Below are 18,941 nucleotides of genomic sequence, written 5' to 3' on the forward strand. Positions count from 1 at the left end.
CACTTTTTCCCAACTACAAGAGATTTTGAACTTGTGTGAGAGAATGATGCTTCAAATGAATTCGATGAGCTTGTATTTATAGGCTTCATGTGAGGTCGAATAGGGTCCTTAGGCCAACTTCATCTTCATCTAGGCCGATATGGAGTGGAGGTTACATAAATCATATTTTACTCAATACTTAACCTTTTTACATGATTCAAAAGCCCAAGAAGGGTCTATTTAAAATTACAATGACTCTGTTGACTCAGAATAAATCCTAGAATTCGTCAATGGGGACTTTGACCTAAAACATGGTGACCCAAGCATGAAACCCATGCTTTAATAAGTCACAATAATAATAATAATAATTATTTTCTGTATTTTTTGATAAGTACATTACATGATGACTCAAGTACATCAATGAAGACCAAACACAGTTACATTTTCCAACACTCCCTCTTAACTAGGAGGTATTAATAATGTACAACTACAATGGAAGATCTCAAACTATATGAACCATGAAGAAATTTAGGCACCGCAATGCCATGGACTAGATTCCTGACCAGGGAAATCTATCCAAGTGGTCTTTCAACAATTTAAGCACTGCAATGCCATGGACTAGATTCTTGACCAAGGAAATCTATCCAGGTGTGACTAAGATGGACTCAAACTTTCAACCCCTCTAGGTACCATCAAGCTTACTTGCTAACCACCAACCCAAAAATCCAAGTGAGTATCAAAACAGAGTTCAATAACCAACACCACCTTCCGACTTCAGGACCCAAACATTAACAAAGATTGTCGGCCAGACGTCTTCCCAAGCAATGCTTCACTCACAAAGCCTTGACACCCTTTGATCTAGTAGATATACGATGATCAATCTCTCCCAATCAAATTGATTGGTAACAGCATGCTATCAAAACCTTCAAGAGATTCACCTGTACAAACACAACCCCAATAAATAATATTTTCACATATACATAATCAAATACAGACCTTCGGGGCCGTATTCGATGTTGCTCCTTAACTCAATAGGACTATCAACCAAATATATGACAGAAGATTCTCAATACTTTCCTTTCCTACTTCTCATGCAGCAACATATCCTCTTAAATTCATTAATCAAAACCAAGCTATGCCCTCCCTCTTAACTAGGAATCATCTCTTCATCCGGACTCCCTCTTAATCTTAGGGAGATCTCTTCTATGCATGCTTCCTCTAGGAGATCAGCTTCTTCTTTTCATCATCTGAGAATCTTTCGTAGCTTCCAACCATTTAATCAAAGTTATCCTCATCATGCTTATCACATCAACGAACATCTTTCATATTGAAGATTGTGTACCTACACAACTTATATCGTAAGTACAACCAAATCTATAGAAGCATGAAGTTAGCTATATCAAAAACATGGAAGCATTTCTACTCTATATATATCAGATACCCATACTTAATTTACAAACAAGAGACATATACTCTTAAACAACTTGTTAGGGACTTTTTCATAAACCCTAGACTACTTCATAACAACTTTCGTTCCATCTAGGGTTTCAATGTGTCTTCCAAAGGTGTGACATACCTTACTACAACATACAACAAACCCTAGAACACTTTAGACAAATATAATGCATCCAACAACATATCGAAATTCATATGTTAGAGTTCTCACTAGGGATTCATACAAATCCTAGATTTCATACAAAAGAATCAATCAAGGTCAATCACAACTTAGTCATTAACATGATCAGCTTCCACTAGGCTTAGTTGCAAACCCTAGATTTTCGATCAACCATCAAATCTAACCAAAAATCAAATTTTCAACAATCTTACGCAAATCTCAAATTATATGCATCAGAGATTTTACTTCGACTAAGGTTTAAATCATAGCTACCGATAAAAAAAGAAAATTACCTAGTACCCATTTTTTTGAGGTAGCAAAAAATCACTTGATTTTGAAAAATGGTGATTCAGAATACACCTTCTTCCTTTTTTAGTATATTTTTGGCACTTTAAATTTTTTTATATATCAAGTATGAACATTTTTTTTAAATGTTAGTAATTTTCATGCTAATTTTGAAAAGTGTTGATGGAGCATCAATACATTCTTTTAGAGGGATTATTTTTGACACTTTAAATTTGTGTATGTATCAAGTATGAACATCTTTTTTTGTTAGTGATTTTCATCTTGATTTTGAAAAGTGTTGATGAGCATCAACCATTTTTATTTAGAGGGCTTATTTTTTACATTTTAAATTTTCTAATGTATTAAGTGTGAATAATTTTTTTTAATGTTGGTGATTTTCATGTTGGTAAAAAAAAAATGTAAAAAAAAAAATATCAAAATTAATTGTATTAATAAAAATTAAAAAAAATAAATAAATGAGGTGTGGGGAGGAGTAGGAGGGAGGGCGAGGTGTGGTGGGCGGAGAGACGTGGGGTGGAGTGGGGACGAAGGTCGGGGTGTGGTGGACTGGAAAAAAAAAAAAATTAATTTTTAAATTATACTTTATTAATTTTGATTTATTTTTTTTTTATTTTTATTTTTTTTTACTAATTATTTATATTTTTTATTAGGTTTTTCTATTTTATTTTTTTACTTAAAAAAAAAAAAAAAAAAAAAAAAAAAATTGATTTCAAATTTTTCCTCTTAAATTATATATTTTTTTTAATATTTTCCTTTTTTATTTGCTTTTTGATATATTTTTTTTTAAGTTAATTTTGGTTTTTTTTTACATTTTTATGTTTTTTTTTGTTCTTTTTTTATATTTTCTTATATTGATTTAATTTTTTTTGTTTGTTTTTGTTTTTGTTTTTTATTTTTATTTTGTTTAAAATTTTAAATTTTACAAGTTAATTTTGTTTTTTTTTTTTTATATTTTATAGTATTTTTGTCTTTTCTTTATATTTTTATATTTGATTTTTTGTCACGTCTTTTTGTTTATTATTTTTAATTTTTTGTGTTTTTTATTGTTTTTTATTGTTTTTTTTTGTATTTGAATTTTTGTTTTCTTTTGTATCATTTTTTTGTGTTTTTTTATTGTTTTTATTTTTTTTCAATATTTGAATTTTTGTTTTCTTTTGTATTTTTCATTTTTATTTATTTTTATATTTATTTTTATTTTTATTTTTTTTCTGTTGGTTCGTATCGATGCGCGTCTAGCAATCCGATCCCATTATGTGCAATTTAATAGTTGATTTTAAAATTTCATTATAATGAATCGAGTCTGCCCCCACAATGTGTCAATTTCATAGTTGGTCTTTAAGTTTTCATTACAATGGGTCGAGTTCACCTACACTGCGTGTCAATTTGATGGTTGATTTTTAATTTTTTTTGCAATGTATCAAGTTGTCTTAGGCTAAGATTTTAAAATCATTATACATTTAGCATTTAAAATAAAATACTCTTGGTATAATAACTCTTTCATTCACGTGTTCATTTTTAAAGTTTTTTTAGTCATAAAATTTTTCCATAATGTCATGCTTGAAATATTTTGAAAACTTAAGATTGTTTTGTAGTCATAATCTTTGGTTTTAATTCCATGGTTGAAAATTTGTCAAGATTTTAATGTTTTTCTAAGTCGTGATATTTTATCTTTAATGTTATGGTTGAAAATAGTTATAAGTATTTTTTCTTAACACCATGCCTGAAAATTGTTGGAATTTTAAGGTTTTTCAAATACGTGATATTTTAAATTTAATGTCATGCCTAAAAATTGTTGGAATTTTAAGGTTTTTCAAAGACGTGATATTTTATCTTTAATGTCATGCTTGAAAATCGTTGGAAATTTAAAGTTTTTCAAAGTCATGATATTTTATTTTTAACGTCATTATTAAAAAATGTTGAAAATGTACGTTTTTCGTTTTCAGAGTGTTTTTTGCATAGAAAAAATTTGGTTATTGCAGTCATTTTTAAAAATTGTTGAAAATGTACCCCGAAAAACAAAAAAAAACAAAACAAAACAAACAAAAAAACAAAACAAAACAAACAACAACAACAAAAACAAAAACAAAAAATAAATAAATTATTCCAACATCAACACTTTTTGTTTTCACCTGTTTTTTCACTTTTTTTGGGTTTTTAGGCTAGAGTACCCGTTTTGAGGTAATATTTCCCGTTTGATAGGTAACTATGTTTTAACTCCAAAACCCTTGAATTCCATTTTCACAATCTCAACAATCATTAAATACATCTCAGATTGTTATATCCCACATACTAGACAATTTAACTATCACTAGGGTTTAGCAGCAAAACCCTAGAATTTCCAAACATCATCATCCTAGAATCTCAGACAAGGATTTATATTAAATCCTAAGACATATGACCATCAATAACTAGGTCAACACACATATCTAGGAATTCATAATTATTCATAAGCATATCATATGTCCGACAATATTAATACATCTGACCTAGACCAAGCTAGGGTTTCAACCAAAAGGACATATCTATACATGCCTAGATTTCATCATCATGCAAATACATTTCATATCATGTGTTAGTCAAACCCAACTTCACAAAAAATATCAAATAAGAGTTAGACATTCAAACTTGATTAGACTAGGGTTTGATCAGACAAACACACACATACCAAGGAAAACATTTCTAAGATAATATAAGGGTCTTGCTCACACATTCCACCAAACCCTAATGAGCTAGGGTTTCAATGTAGAAACATAGCAAAACCAACATTACCAAAACTTTAAAGGTTCAGGATTTTAGACCTTATCATTCAACCCTAACAAGTTAGGTTTTCTTGATCATACCAAAATCCCAAACATGACATCATCAGAATTCAAATAGCATTTCACAATATCCCTAAGCAGTTTAGGGTTTCAGACATTCACATTAGCATACCCTTCGGTTAGGGTTTTCCAAAACCTGTCTAAGGTTCTACAAAATCAGTTCAGAATATGAGAGAGGGTGGGTGGATTTATCAAGAGATGAATCACCTAAAAACAAGAATCATTATGATTCAATATAGCTAGACATAATAATGTTAGTAATAGACTATCAAATGAATAATTCTTTCAATATAAAGAAATCAATGTATTTAAAGCATACCTTTGTTCCTTGACCTTGCTTGTCCCGAGAGGTTCTCCTTCATACTTCTTGAGAATATAGGAGATGTCTTATGGAACATGAATATATGTTGGACTTCCAAAGATTCGGAGGTTGTATTATGAAAACTCTTATGAGGACTCATATTTTGAATGTATACGGTTGTCATGATTACTTCTTCCCATAAGAACTTTGGTAGATCTTGATCAAAGAGCATAGTTCAAATGCCTTCTTCAATTGACCTATTCTTCCTTTCAGTCAATCCATTTTGTTCGGGATAATAGGGAACAATGAGCTCCCTCTTAATATCAGTGTCCTTACAATATGCAATCAATTCCTTAGAAGTGTATTTCCCAGCGTTGTCATACGTCAGAGTTTTTTATCTTTCTTTCGGTTAGGGTTTCCACTTCAGCCATAAACTCCTTGAACTTATCAAATACTTCACCTTTTTTCTTGAGGAGGTAGAGCCATGTCTTTGTAGAATGGTCATCAATGAATTTTACATGGTAGAGATGACCTCCAAGTGATTTTTCAGACATGGGCCCACACACATCAGAATGGATGAGGTCTAATATATCTTTATACCTAGTTTCACGAACTCCAATAACCCTAGCATTATCAATACTAGAGTCTTTTTCCCAAACCAATACTTTTCCATCAACAAAAACAATTATTTCCCTTTTATCTTTTAAACAATAAAAAGCAAATTATTTTTCAAACCTGGAACATATAGAATGCAGTTTTGATCCATTATCCAACTTCAACGATGTTGATCCCAAGCCTCTAACATCACACTCATCAGTGAGAGAACCTGTAAGAACAACCAAGAATCCTTGACTCTTGACCTTGTTGAACAAGTAGTAGATGACCTTCTTCATCCAACTTCCAACAGTGTTGAAACCCATTCTTATGTAGTTCATCATAGAGGGAGAATCCATGCCAACAAAGTGATCTTCGACTCTTCCTGACCTTAGCTCTAATACCATGTTGGAAAATCAAAGTAATTATATTAGGGTTTGATTCTCCTTTCTTGATAATTACTTGTGAGTGTGTTAACTTCTTTTACTTCTTTATTATCTTATATTTCATCAAGCAATTACCATATTATGTGTGTATGAAGATCACAAAACAAGAGACACAAGATATAGGCACATGCCAGGGCAAAACCCCCCTCGAGGGGAAAACCCAGTCAAGATAATTCTTCCTTTCAATAGTATTCTTTGAGACTCTTCACCCTAGACCAAGACCAGACTTTCCCTCCACACCAAGTCAGCCTCCCAGATCTTTGACCCCTTCCAGAAACTTCGACTAGGCAGTAGCTTCCGGAAACAGCAAACTTAGGATACTTCAAGCTCCCAATCCAGACTACGAAACAGAGAGAGAGAAGCACCAAAATTTCGAGTTTTCCTTTCTCCTTAGACTTCCCCAAACTCGCATTCACTTCATCTTCCTAGAAACAAACTTCACACTTTTCCCCAGCTACAAGAGATTTTGAACTTGTGTGAGAGAATGATGCTTCAAATGAATTCGATGAGAATGTATTTATAGGCTCCATGTGAGGTCGAACAGGGTCCTTAGGCTGGCTTGATCTTCTTCTAGGTTGACATGGTGTGGAGGTTACATAAATCATATTTGACTCAATACTTAACCCTTTTACAAGATTAAAAAGTCCAATAAGGGTCTCTTTAAAGGTACAATGACTCTATTGACTCAGAATAAATCTTAGAAGTCCTCAATGGGGAATTTGACCTAAAACATGGTGACCCAAGCATGAAACCCGTGCTTTAATAAGTCAAAATAATAATAATAATAATTTTATTCTTTATTCTTTAGACAAGTACATTACATGATGACTCAAGTACATTAATGAAGACCGAACATAGTTACATTTTCCAACACTTTAGCTCCAAGCCTTTGGTCATGACTCCATATGAAAACCCTATCTTAGTGCTTTGTATTAGCCCCCAATGCCTTTTCCCCTGATTCTTTTGTTTTGCACCTTTTAAAAACCTCTGGGGTATGGCTTACAAGATGATGTGTCCTATGGGGCCGCCCTGCTCTTCTCTCCTTGGTCGCCCTTTTTGCCTAAGGTATAGCTTATGTGTTTCGACGCTTTTATCCCAGCAATCTCTTTTGCCTACTTTAATTTTCTTCTAGGGTCAACCTTTAAGGATGAGACATCTCGGTGGTTCTCCAAATAAACCCGAGAACCAATAAGTTGCTTCCCTGTTTCCCATTGCCAAATCATCTTGATGCACCTTTGTGCACTGCTTCAAAACCTTCTAGGGTCTTGCCTGCAAGATGATGTCATGTTGTCATAATTAGTGCCACATGGCGTCTCTTGAGTGGTGACACATGCCACCCGGCAATGACCCACTAGGGTAACTAAAAACCCCAAAACTGCATGACACATGTCGACCTCTTATTGGCTCAATACTGATGTAATCAGTGACCAACCAAATTTTGCCACGTAGCCCGCTTGTTTTATCCCAGCCTCTAACTTATGTGTGCTCTTTTAACCTCTGGGATTGACCCTATGGGATGAGTTGTCATTGGGCTCCACTTTTGGCCAATAATTTGTGACCATGTGTCCTCCAGAGAGGAGAGATAAAAAAGCGTCCTGAGACCTTTGTTAATTTTAAATGTTGCATTGTCGCCACAAGGTCTAGTCCTTTTAGAAAACCACTTGTGGTTTTTGCACCCCCACCCTTGGTTATTTGTGGTTTAAATGGGAGGTGGGGTCCACAATGCATCTCCTTCGTCGATCTTGCTATAAAAGGTATGGGAAAATTGCCCATTGCGCACGCCCCCCCTACGCATTAAAGCTCGAGCGGGCATGGGCCAGTGCAATACCGAAGATGTGTCGGTGGGGGCACATGGCAGCGAATTCACCCAAGAACATGTTCGCCTTTTAACCAGTCACCTTCGCCAGCTTTGCCGCCAAGTTTGGCAACACCTCCAAACTAGTCCTACTCCAATACTCCACCAATTTAACTATGCAACCTTTTGACTTAGAGGTCCTTTGATTGGCCATATTTGTTGATCCAGGAGGCCATCGTCAATCTTCCACATACCACTGAAAATACCTTTCAGAGCTCTTTCAATCTGAGTGGGTCCCAAGAACACTTGAGCAAGTAGTGGATAAAAAACTCAATGCAGGTAGTGGATATAGAACAAATTGATAAGAGCTTTCCTGGGTTATTTTTTTGAGGCCTTACAAGGGGATCCTACCATAAGTGAATCAATTTAGGAATGGGGGAGACTTCAAATAATTATGCAAAATTGATGGCAATAAAATTAGCATTGTGACTAGGAAACGAAAAATCAATTAACAGTTTGTAGGTGTTTGGTGATTCTCAGGTTGTCATCAAATAGGTAAAGATGAACAGAGATGTCACAATGTGTTTCTAAATTATGTGTTGGGAGAGGTTAGAGCTCTGAGAGTGCTTTCCAACAATCTTACTCTCCAGCACATGTATACAGAGAGAAATATGGAAGTTGATGGTTTATCCAAAGCTGGAATTGTTATGTAACATGGTACCTAAATGATAACATAAAATAGGAATAGGGACATTTCATAATATTACCACCTTCCTTTTCATGAAGTAATGTTGGGCGCAAGAGATGCTCCTCACTCTATCTTACTATTTATCAAATATTAATTGCCTTGAAAGACTCTTTCCAACCTAGTATGGAAGAGATGTTGTTATGTCTTGTTATGTTATGTTATGTAAACATTTTGACTCATTCAAATTACATAAAAATAAAAATCAAATCAAATGATTATTAATTAAAACATTTTGACTCATTCAAATTACATAAAAATAAAAATCAAATCAAATGACTATTAATTAAAACATTTTGACTCGGTCAAATTACATAAAATTTAAAAAATAAATAATATATATATAGTCTAACTTATAGACAAAATAGTCATTTTCACCAAAATTCGGCAATACAATTTCAAGTAAGATTGTGATTTTTTGTTGTTTAAAATACATTTTTGAATGCATAAATAGATTCAACACCTTGAAAAACCTCTAGGACTTGAGCTCTACAGATTAAACAACTTAAACTCAAGTTTTTAAAACCTCTACCGAATTTTGGTTAAAGTTAACTAGAAAAAATGTCGTGAAAAAAACTATTTTCATCTATTAGTTAGACTACACACACACACATATATACACAATCAACCTAGATCCATCTTAATTCCGGATCTGCCAAGTGTCGAGAGGAATTAAATCTCTTGAGGTGTAAACCTCTTTTTGAGTGAAATGAGATTTGGTCCCTGTTGGTGTTTGGTAGATCCTAAGTTAAAATATATTCCATTTCTAACTATTAAAATCACGTCTCCAATATGGAAAAAATATTCATTTTATGAATGAAAAAAAAATAATAATAATAAATAAATAATCCTCTTATATTAAATTTGATGAATTTGAAAAAAAAATCATATATCAATTTTTCTTTTATAAAACTTTAAATATTCCAAATGAAAAAAATAGCAAAAAAAACAACCAAAAAAACCAAAATTTTCAAAAAATTTATAACCTTTAAAAAAAAATAACCAAAACAAAAGTAAAAATATATACGTATAATTAAATAATATTATACTTTTTTCACTCAAACTTACAACATTTTTATGATAAATGATCTTAAATTTTCTAAACAAAAAATATCATCAATTTAAAAAGTTTTTATTAATTTTATAATCATGTTTTTATTAATTTTATAATCATATAGTCATAATTAAAATAATTGAAATATTTAGTATATTTCGTGTAAAATATTTAAATTTAACCTACTAACAAACAAAAGTTACATAGTAGTTAGTACATGTCACTTGGTTTAAATATAGTTTAATTAAACTAAAAAATAACAAAGACAAATTTCATTACAAAAATAAAACAACTAATAAAAATGTCATCACCAAAAATTAAGAAATCTGATTAACTAATATTGTTTATATTAATATACATATTTCTATGTGTGTGCTTTATTTTTATTAATATATATAATTGTTTATCATTAAATTTATTAAAATATGTTTTTAATATAATAATAAGTCACCTTAAGTTGAAAATAGCTTGAAAATTTATAATTCATGAAAATATATATATATACATCAAAAAATTAAATAAAACTAAAAAAAAAATTAATAACTAATAGAAAAAGAAGTTACTAAAGAACCTATAATAAGACCTCAACCAATCACCTTACAAATAAATAAATTTAAATAATAATAAAAAATAACAAAAATTGAATTCCTAATGTTAAACTAGGGATTAGCGTCGTAAATTTTTGGTCAAGACAAACTAATACATAGTCAAAAGCAAAATTGAATGTGTTATACACCATACGAGCAGATATAATAATTGAAAATGAAAATCTTTATAATAAATGATCCCAAATAATTTTGTTAATTATTAAGGATTTAGTAAAAAATAATATTCAAGAAAATCATTTTATTAAATCACTTTTGCAAATTAAAAATCTAATTCAAAATATATTATAATAATTTTTTACATATTTTTTAAAATTTACTATTTACAAAGATTTTATTAATTTTATAATCCTATAGTATATTTATTATCCTAATTAAAATATAGTATATTTATTATCCTAATTAAAATATTTTAATTTTATATAGTATATTTATTATATAATTAAAATATATTAATTTTATAATCATATAGTATATTTATTATCATAACTAAAATATTTAGTATATTTCGTGTAGAATATTTAGATTTAACCCACGAAATAATTGAAAATGAAAATCTCTATGATGGATTATCCTAAATAATTTTGTTAATTATTAGGGATTTGGTAAAAAAATATTGAAGAGAATCATTTTATTAAATTATTTTTGTAAATTAAAAATCTAATTCAAAATATTTCATAATAGATTTTTATATATTTTTTAAAATTTATTTATTAGCTTTTTAAATTTATAGGTTAATCTTTTATTTTTGGTATTTATTTTTATTATTATTAATATTATATATATAATTATTTCTCAATTTATATTTGCTTTCGTGATATTGAAGATAACATATACTTAATTGTACTTCGGTTACATTATTGAGTGGAGTCATGTATGGCAACCTCATTATATCTCCAAGAGGGCACTTCACGAGTGCATTCATGAGTTCTATTAACCTCCATTTGCAAGAGGCGGTTTACTCATGATTGCATGGTCAATTAACTAGTACTAGGTGTCAATTATCTTCCATGCATATTCACATTTCTCTAGATTCACTATTATATTAGTTCAACCATGTAGAATATATTGCATTGAATTGTATTCTCTCATAATTTTCCTTTTTGTGCATTAACAAAATTCATTAATTTTTTTCTCTATCAATTTTATGTCATCTTTCCTACTTGCAAGCTTTGTCTATTGCTTTTTAACTAGATCCAATCGGTGCAAGTTCAACTAAAATTTCACATAGTATAAGGATCCACAGGAGCCAAGAAGAAGGAACATAAACAATCTATTTGCAGGTGTTGAAGATTGGAGCTATTGGAAAGAATGGAGTTTCCACCTTCTACAATTCTCACACCATATAACTATTTCAAATGGAAATTAAAATTCTACTTTAGCTTAGAAGTGGAGGCCATATCGAATGGCCATGGAAATAGAGATTGAACCAAATTCCACAGTTGAAAAATCCAAATATTTCAACTGCATGAATGAGGCCTTCTGTTTCCTATGGTTAGCGATTTCTCCAAAATTATTGTTTTATGTCGAAGCATGCATCGCTCCAAATAATGTTTCAACCACTTTGGAGACACTCTTTTGGGACGTAGGATGAGATGTGGGGTCACATCCTTGAAATGAGCTCAACTCATTAGACCCAAGCAATTTCGAAAACATTCAGGATTTCTTCACAAGGTTCAAATCCCCATATTTGATGAGCATATACGACATGCATGATAAATCCAAAATTGTAGGTGGTAAGGTAAATCATTGATCTCTCCTATATACTTTTTCTAAATTTGTTCCTCAATTAGATTCCACTTGACTACTAATGCATGCCATTGTTGTTGGCAAAACCCCTATACATGACAGGTTTTCCATGATAGATATGGGTTTGTTACACTTCTTCCTAAGTCTAGAAAAAACCAAAATGATTCAAGGCTCAAAATTGCTCAGTCCAAGTACACAGGAAATATCTTAGTTCGCTTTTAGATGACCTAGTGCAAGCTAGCAGCTACACCTTTCTTATCATGGTTCACCTTGAGGTTGGAAAGGATAATCATTGGTTGATTGCACCATTATAGAAAGCTTGTGGGAAATCTTTTTTATCTCACTCACTCTTTGTAGAAATTCCTTGTAGATTCAAACTACTAATTGTAATTTACTAAAACAATAGACTTGAATCTACTCTACTCATCAGCGGAAATAATTAAACGGTCGCGAAATCACGAAACATACAAGAGAAAGAATTCAATCAAAACATTACACAATGATTTCCTGGGGAAAGCCACGGCTAAAAACCACTGTTATTTGTATATTGCATTAGTCAGAAAATATAAGAAGATTACAATGCTTTGCTCAAGCCCGAGCAACTTCTACACTATCTCTATCTGTCTCAGAGCTTCCTAGACAAACCCGGGCCAATACTTAACTAATTTTATGCTTGCTCAAGTCCCTATTTCCTTGCGTTGTTTCCTTGGGAATTAGCCCCTTATTAATTAGGGAAATTCCTCAAAGGAATTGTGCAAGCCATCATAGGCCTTCCTCTGACTGCATGCACCACCTGTACAATTCGGATGATTATACAGCTGATAGTACATTGTCCTTGAACTCCAATCGCAACTGAGTAACCATCAGATCTGACATGCATGAGTTATCTATGAGTGAATCATCAGTTAATTGGTTGATCATTGCATTCAGCACCACACTACTAGACCTCCCACTTGTTCCTCCAACAATTGGAACTAGATTAACTGAGTTTAACTCATTTAAATTGAATTAATTAATTACAACTCAAAATAAACTCAACCAGGGCTCCTATAAAGTAAGAGATACTCTACGTGACTCAAGTTAGACCCTCAACTCGAATTAACTGAGCCAACTAAGTCAAATTAACTTAGTTAACTAAAACAAGTTGTCATGTGATGTGGAATTACAATTTTATTCCTAATTTAATTCAAGGACAAAATTAAATTAGGATTTTCTTATTGCATTTTCAACACTTTTGTCTAGATCTCTCATATGCAATAGACTTAATTTCCATATACATGCAGGAGCCACATAAGCTGCATTGAAAGGTTTCCAAGTGCATACTTAGATATGTCCAACTAACCATCAACTACGAGATACATTTTGTAGCACAATGTACTTTAGATCTCATTGGCCACACTGATTCAAATTAGGTTGGAAATAACATTGATCACAAGTCCACTTCAGGATATGTTCTTAGTTTAGGATATGGCCCCATTTGTTGGTCCAGCAAAAAGCAATCCATGATTGTTTTATCATCGGCAGAGGTTAAATACAGAGGTGTAATCAACATTGTCAGGTCATTTGGTTGCAAAACTTCCTAATTGAGCTTGGTATCACATTTCATCATCCAACTATCATTTGGTGCGACAATCAAAGCACACTAAAATTTTGCAAAGATCTAGTGGAGCGACAACGAACAAAACAAATTGAAATCCACATGCACTACATTTGGGAATCGGTACCTAATGGGATCATCGATTTGCGATATTGTCCCACTTTTGAATAGACTATCAACATCTTCATGAAAAACTTCTTTGAGCAAAAGTTTCACTTTCTTCCTAATAGTTGTATTTCTTTTTCAATGTTGTATTTTGAGTAGGGTGGCTTGTTCTCATGTGGTTTTCCCTCTTTCCTCTCCATCTAGTTATTCTATGCCACTTAGATGCATTGTAAAATCAGTACCTAACATGGCTTCTTGCTTAGACTCATTCATTTTGTTGTCTCTAGTAGTGCTTCACAGAGGGGTATTGGAGATAACATACACTTAATTGTACTTCAATTAGATTAGTGAGTAGTGTAGAAAAATTGACTTTAGGCCCAACTCAATTTCAAGTTTATGAAGTCACACCAAGTTTAATGTTAAACCCAACATATTTCATGCTACTATCATAAAACACGAATATTTTCAAACTCAAAACACATGATCCTACTCTACTCACTTTTCTTGAAAATAACAAAAGCAACCCACTTAATATAGGTGTTTTTGGTCAAATGACCCTGGAAAATCCCCTAAGGGAAAACTAGTAAGAGAGAGAGGAGGACTTTTATTTCTCAAAAAAAAAATACAGCAGTCAAATCAGCATTAAATACAACTTATCTCCCTTGGAAATTGTGCCCAGATTTCCCTGGATTTCATGTTGTCTTGAGCTTCTCAATTTTGGTGCCCAAGCTTCCTTGGAAACCGTGCCCAACTGCTTTGAAATTTTTGTTGTACAGTGCTCGAAATTCATGCCCAGTGAGCCCTTGAAAATCATGCCCATCTTTGTACGACCTGTGCATTAAATGAATTGTACCAACTTTTGGTTTTTGTGTTGTTTGCCATGCATTTAATGTTGAACAACACCTTGAAATTTGTGTTTTACCTTCCTTGATTTTTGTGCTTCTCCTAGGAATTCATGTCGTCTCTCAGTTGTTGTATGTATTGCTCTCTCTTTCTCTAGCTTAGCTCCTCTTGTTGAACTTCTCCCCATGGCTCCCTTTCTCCTCCTCTCCAAATCTCATGAAGAATAGTGTGCCTCTTCACCCTCTTATTCTCCTTTTATTTCTCATCAATGACTAAAATCCCTAACTCTAGGTCTCAATGTCTACGATTTAATCTAGTCATATCAAGATCAATGGTCATGACTTCATTTCATATTGGACACTACTTAAATCACTTAAGTGACCCAACTTTATAAAGTCATATTCACTTTGTAAAAATTCACTTTTTAGTCATTAATTAAAAATGTGCACTTCTCAACTTTGTGAAGTAAAGTGTCTAGGGAATGAAATGTGCTAGGTTACTTCTACATTTTAGGCACCACCAATACAGAAGTACCTCAGAGCTACCGAAAACTAACAAGTAGAGTCATGCAGGGCAACCTCGTTATTATCACCAAGAGGGCACTCCGCAAATGCATGCATGAATTCTACTACCTCCACTTGCATGAGATAGTTAAATGATGATTACATGGCTAGTTAAATCTAGGAGTCAATTCTCCTCACTGCATGTTCACATCTCTAGATTCACCACTGTATTAGTTCAGCCATGTAGAATATATTGCGTTGAATTTGTATTCTCTCATAATTTATTTATTTTTATTAGAATTCATTAATTATTTTTCTCTATTTATTTTTTTTCCTTTTATTTTTTTTCCTTTCCACTTCCCAGTGTTTTTCATTGTTTTCTACTTGCCAGTGTTTTTCATTGTTTTCTAACTAGATCCAATCTGTACAGATTCAGCTACAATTTCACACAATAAACATTTCCTGAAACACAACTCCAAGTGAAAGGGATGCATGCAAAGTCAGGGATACGCTCCCACAAATACACTGTTACAATATGCATCATTATATTGTATTACTGAGGGGAATATGATACAAATGGGCCGTGTTTTTTCCAGGTGTCAAATGGCCTGCGTTATGTTACACTGTATGATCTTTCCAAGCAACATTTAGTTGGGAGGGCCGCCCAAGACCTAAGAGTTGCTTTGTATTCGCACCGAATTGGGCATTGGATTTGGAACCATCCTCAAAACGATTCCCATGGCTATTAGAAGCAACCCAGTTGCATGTTTCTCGGTCATTGGCTTCGTGAATATGAGATATGATAGGAGCAATGTAAACGCCTTTCTTGCTGTTGTGACCTGCAGAATTCAACTATCATCAAAGAAACCTCTAAAGAATAAGCAACGTTAAATTTAGGTAAGAATTTAGAAATAGGGTAACTGGTAAGCAACCATGGCAGTTGTAGCAGCTCCGAAGATTGCTATTAAACATAAAACAGACAGCTGGCCTACAAAGGTGGCCATGGCTTCAAATATCAACACAACGTAAATGTAAGGGTGCTGCCATAAGAGAACATTATTGGAGTCAGAAGTCAGTATTGGTAATTCTGAAATTTAAACGAGTAGAACTCCTTGGAATGGACTTGAAGTCATACTTGTAGGCAGGAGCCCCAGACTGTGAAGAGCTCTCCAGTCAAAATCATGGGAGGAATCAAGAATGGTAGCCCTACAGCAGTGGAGCAGAACAACATCTCCATCTGTAGCAGATTCAAGCATGTAAATAAATACATAATAGAGGGTATATGTAACACAGAATTAGTGTCCATGAGAGTTAATTAATTGGGTTCATCAATTATTTTTGCAGTCCATACTTGTGTAGTAGTGGGATTCATGGTGAATATGGCCTCTTGAAGGTTGCCCAGAAAGGCATCCAAAATCAGAGCCCCACACACCATGAAAACTCCGCATATACTGAAATTTGGAGATGTTTGGGCATCTGCAAGTGTGAAGATTATCAAACCCAGCACAAGCAATACAGCTGAGATATATTCCTCCACTGGATATTTCCTTCTTAAGCCTGGTATGAAGGCCCCCATAATCATCACAGGTAAAACCTGCAATGGATCAAATCATATAGTAATATGCAGTTCATCATTAATCTGAGTACATATGATAATATGCAATTAAGCATTAAACAGAGTACAATAATTATCCATATATGTCAATCTATACCTGAATAACTGTTCAGAGGCAGGTCCTTTATCTCAGAAACAAGGAATCTTATAAACCAATTTTATGTCTGAATAAATATAATAATATGTAATTCAGCACTAATCAGAGTATAATAATTCTTCACATATGTTATAAATGGCAGCTATGCAGAGGGGATCCCATATCTCAGAAACAAGAGATGTCAATTTATATATAAATGGCAGCTATGCAGAGGGGATCTCATATCTCAGAAACAAGAGATCTCATACCGGAAACCAGAGATCTCCTACCAATTTGATATCTGACTTTACAGTGACCTTAAAATAAATTATTATTATTATTATAAATTTAATATACCTTGGTAGACTTGAACATGATTTGGGCAGGATAGTTGAGAAATATTAAAGATCCCTTGGTCAACCCTTGGGATCCCATCAGTACTGCAGAGAGGCTTATGTATGTTTTCCATGGATTCAAGATGTGCTTCAGTCGGAAGCCATTGAGATATATAAGCCCAATATACAGAAAGCCTTGTACAAAAGTGAAATACCACCCATAGCTTTACCCAGAAAACAAAACAAACGAAATGTGGGTGAGTAAACATGGCTTATTTTGCAAGTATTTATATGCAAGTGCGTTCTGAACATATTTGAAATTCTGAACATTCACCTGAATTTGAGTCTGTTATACAGGTATTCCTGCATACAACAGTTCCCAAACAGAGTCAGTTTTGCAGTTTCAGAAAATCTCTTGTTAGGTTTCAGACATCAAGGTCTGTTGTCAAGCGTTGTTTAGTTTTGCTAGGTAACTAATGAAATCGAAACGATGACAGTAATTAGATGCGTTTACTCCATGCAAGAACTCATATGGCAGTTACAATGAGTATGAAAGTACCTCACAGACTCCATTCACCAGATACCCAAGAAAGAATCCTCCAGCGCAGAGGAGGAGTTGAAACCATCTGGGCTTTCCTGCTAACTTTATACCCAACAGGCTCATTCCCTGATTGCCATTGCTTAAATTTACGCCACCCATGGTCTGAATCTAATTACAGACTAAAGGGGGAATCAGCAAATTTTCCTTTCGTTTTGGGAAATTTGAATTGAGCTCTCTTCCTCGCAATACTTGTAAGGAATCCAGCTGCAGAATTAGTGGTAATGGTCATAGAACGTGGAAGTTTCCCTTAGAATATAAGCGAGACGAAAACAGAGTGGAAAAGAGTAATACATTTATTCCTATTAATGCGGGTATTGACCCAATAACCCAGGAGTTTGTCACTGTACCTTAAATATCGGCGCACATAGAGCAATTTACCCGTGATTCTGTTTATGTGGCATTGACAGAGGAACTCCTTCAAACTTTATCCATGACTTTAACACAAGAATCGCCATGGCCAAATGCCAGAAAGGTCCATCAATCTTGCGTGACAATCAAGGTAGAAGAATAGAAACAGGGCAGCTGAGAAAGATACCGTAAAGACTCGCCATGGATAGAGGACAGGAAGACAGATACGCCTTGTGTGTCAATCAAGGTAGAAAAGGATATGAGTAGATTTTTATGGAAATTTGGAAATCAGCGCTTAACCTAGATAGGCGATGCCCTTTAAAGTCTTTTGGAGTGTTTTTCACCGGTAACAATTTTTGGTAGTTTTTTTTTTTCAAAGAAAATACATTCAGTATCCACATTTTGGAGCGATCAATATCTACATATTAAATTTGTAATTTCAAAATTTTGTTTTCAAAGAAAATATACATTCAGTATCCACATTTTGGAGTGATCAATATCTACCTATTAAATTTATAATTTCAAAATTTGGACAAATTTGTCAAGAAATATAACCGGCTAATCTCTAAAACGTAAAACAATCACACGAAACAGCTTCAAATTTAAATTGCGCAACTCAGTTTTTGAACTAATCTTATTTTAAATCCAGTTGAAATTTTGTCGTTTAACTTTCAGTTCCATTTTGTATAAGGGGTTTTTGGTCCATGAAAACCTTGTAGAGAGATTGGGTTTCCTCCATTCTGATGTCTTTAAGATATATGTCTCTGATCATATGCCCATATTGTTAATTTGGAAACGGGAGGAAATGCGTTTGGGTATGCCCTTCAAATTTCATAGAATCTGGTTTGAGGGTGATGATTTTAATAATTTGGTTAAATCTTTCTAGACCTCGTCGCACTAAGTAACAAAT

The 18,941-nt window shown here is 33.1% G+C and overlaps 1 protein-coding gene across 1 annotated transcript; it reads right to left on the bottom strand.

Annotated features, from left to right (window-relative positions):
* Positions 1 to 15,560: 15,560 nt before the first annotated feature.
* On the bottom strand, positions 15,561 to 18,277 carry LOC149157984 (UDP-galactose/UDP-glucose transporter 4-like). The gene is made up of 8 exons (XM_089437689.1): positions 18,031 to 18,277; positions 17,642 to 17,887; positions 17,417 to 17,445; positions 17,105 to 17,306; positions 16,408 to 16,650; positions 16,192 to 16,293; positions 15,989 to 16,096; positions 15,561 to 15,895 (listed from the first exon to the last, which is right to left on the bottom strand). The coding sequence occupies exons 2-8, from the start codon at positions 17,780 to 17,782 to the stop codon at positions 15,728 to 15,730; spliced, it is 993 nt and encodes a 330-aa protein (XP_089293815.1). The 5' UTR covers positions 17,783 to 17,887; positions 18,031 to 18,277; the 3' UTR covers positions 15,561 to 15,727.
* Positions 18,278 to 18,941: the final 664 nt, after the last annotated feature.

Source organism: Pinus tabuliformis, chromosome 5_2 (genome assembly GCF_031772625.1).
Source record: "Pinus tabuliformis cultivar Carrire ecotype Pingquan chromosome 5_2, CPIR1, whole genome shotgun sequence".
Classification (NCBI taxonomy): Eukaryota; Viridiplantae; Streptophyta; class Pinopsida; order Pinales; family Pinaceae; genus Pinus; species Pinus tabuliformis.

What these genes read in the sequence shown, in the direction of transcription:
- LOC149157984 (XM_089437689.1), bottom strand. Translation starts at nt 17,782, where the DNA reads ATGGGTGGCGTAAATTTAAGCAATGGCAATCAGGGAATGAGCCTGTTG. An exon ending in TGGTGAATGGAGTCTGTGAG is followed by an intron (nt 17,446 to 17,641) that starts GTACTTTCATAC and finishes TGTTGTATGCAG; the next exon opens with GAATACCTGTATAACAGACT. An exon ending in TGAATCCCACTACTACACAA is followed by an intron (nt 16,294 to 16,407) that starts GTATGGACTGCA and finishes AATCTGCTACAG; the next exon opens with ATGGAGATGTTGTTCTGCTC.